We start from the raw sequence: 1,602 nt of genomic DNA, 5'->3' as shown, positions 1-1,602 counted from the left end.
CCCCCCTCCTCCCCCTCCTCCCGCACCCCCAAGAGCCGCAGCACCCCCAACTCCCGCAGCCGCTCCCGGGCCGCCCCCTCCCAGCCCTGGTTGGCGCGGGGGTTCCTGGGCGAGGGGTGGGGGATCCCCCGCACCGGCACCCCCAGCCCGGCCCCGGCCAGCGCCCGGCGCGCCCTCAGCTCGGCCACTCGCCCCAGGGCCACCACGAGCCGCACCCGCAGCGCCCGCACGACCCCCGCCAGCGCCGCCCCGCACGCCCCCAGCAGCCGCTCCCGTTGCGGCCCCCCCAGCTCCGGGGGGGGCACGTTGCGGCCGCTGCCGGCGAGGAAGAGGAGGGGGCACAGGTTGTGCACGAAGCAGTGGCGGAAGAAGCGCCGCGGGTCCGGGCAGAGGCTCCGGATGAGCCCCCAAAAGCGGGCGCCGCTCACCTCGGCCCGCGGGCAGCGCAGCCCCAGCACGGGCCGCTTGGGATGCTCCAGGGGGGGCTTGCGGACCTCCCCCCGCACCCGCAGCCACTCGCGGACGTGCCACGCCTCGCCGAAGGGCACCTGAGGGGCGAGGGGGAGGGCGGGATTTAGGGGAGGACGGAGGGGGGTAAACCCCACCTGAGCAGCTCCTCCGGGTGTGGGATGGATTGGGAACCCCCCACCCCCAATCCTGGGCATCCCCAAAGACCCCCCAGTGCATCAGCTGCCCTCGTTTGGGGTCCCCACGGGATGGACTGAGACCCCCTGAGCTCCCATGGGGTGGATTGGGATTCCTGGGACACCCCCAAAGACCCCCCAGTGCCTCAGTTTCCCTCATTGGGGGCCACCATGGGATGGACTAGGACCCCCTGAACACCCACGGGGGAATTGGGACCCCCAGAGCTCCCATGGGATGGACTGGGACCCCCTGGGCACCCATGGGGTGGATTGGGATCCCTCGGACAACCCCAAAGACCCCCCAGTGCCTCAGTTTCCCTCCTTTGAGACCCCACAGGATGGACTGGGACCCCCTGAACACCCATGGGGCAAACTGGGACCCCCAGAGCTCCCATGGGGAAGATTGGGACCCCCTGAGCCCCCATGGGGTGGATTGGGATCCCTTGGACACCCCCAAAGACACCCCAGCACCTCAGTTTCCCTTCTTTGAGACCCCACGGGATGGACTGGGACCCCCTGGGCACCCTTCAACCCCTGGGGTGCCCCAGTTTCCCTCCTCTGGGGTCCTATGGGATGGACTGGGACCCCCTGGGCACCTCCAAACACCCCCCCAGTGCCTCAGTTTCCCTCCTTTGAGACCCCCCAGCACGAACTGGGATTCCCCCCCGTCCCTGCTCGCCCCCACCCACCCCGGTCTGGGCCATCCCGAAGGGCCCCGGGTTCATTCCCAGGAACAGGACGGGTTTTTGGGAGCGCAGGAAGCGCCGCACGAAGTGGCTGTGGGGGTCCCAGGCGTAGTCCAGGGGGTCGTACACGTGGGTCACGGGGGGGCCGGGGGGGGGCAGCGCCCGGAGCTCCTCGCGCAGCTCCTGCTCCAGCGCCAGGAAGCGCCCGGCCAGGCCTTCATCGGCCTCCTCCTCATCGTCACCATCGGCATCATCGGCATCATCGGCATCAA

The 1,602-nt window shown here is 70.5% G+C and overlaps 1 protein-coding gene across 1 annotated transcript; it reads right to left on the bottom strand.

Moving 5' to 3' along the window:
- Positions 1-26: 26 nt before the first annotated feature.
- On the bottom strand, positions 27-1,597 carry LOC113979966 (single-strand selective monofunctional uracil-DNA glycosylase-like; the record flags this gene model as incomplete). The annotated part of the gene is made up of 2 exons (XM_027707242.1): positions 27-548; positions 1,334-1,597. Coding segments are annotated over 2 exons (786 nt in total), but the record flags the coding sequence as incomplete, so codon positions are not given.
- Between the last annotated feature and the right edge of the window lie 5 nt (positions 1,598-1,602).

The sequence above is a fragment of the Neopelma chrysocephalum genome, unplaced genomic scaffold (assembly GCF_003984885.1).
Source record: "Neopelma chrysocephalum unplaced genomic scaffold, ASM398488v2 Primary Assembly neopelma1_91020, whole genome shotgun sequence".
NCBI classification, from domain to species: domain Eukaryota; kingdom Metazoa; phylum Chordata; class Aves; order Passeriformes; family Pipridae; genus Neopelma; species Neopelma chrysocephalum.
The sequence above is the reverse complement of the archived record's forward strand: the minus strand, read 5'-3'. Positions and strand labels throughout refer to the sequence as shown.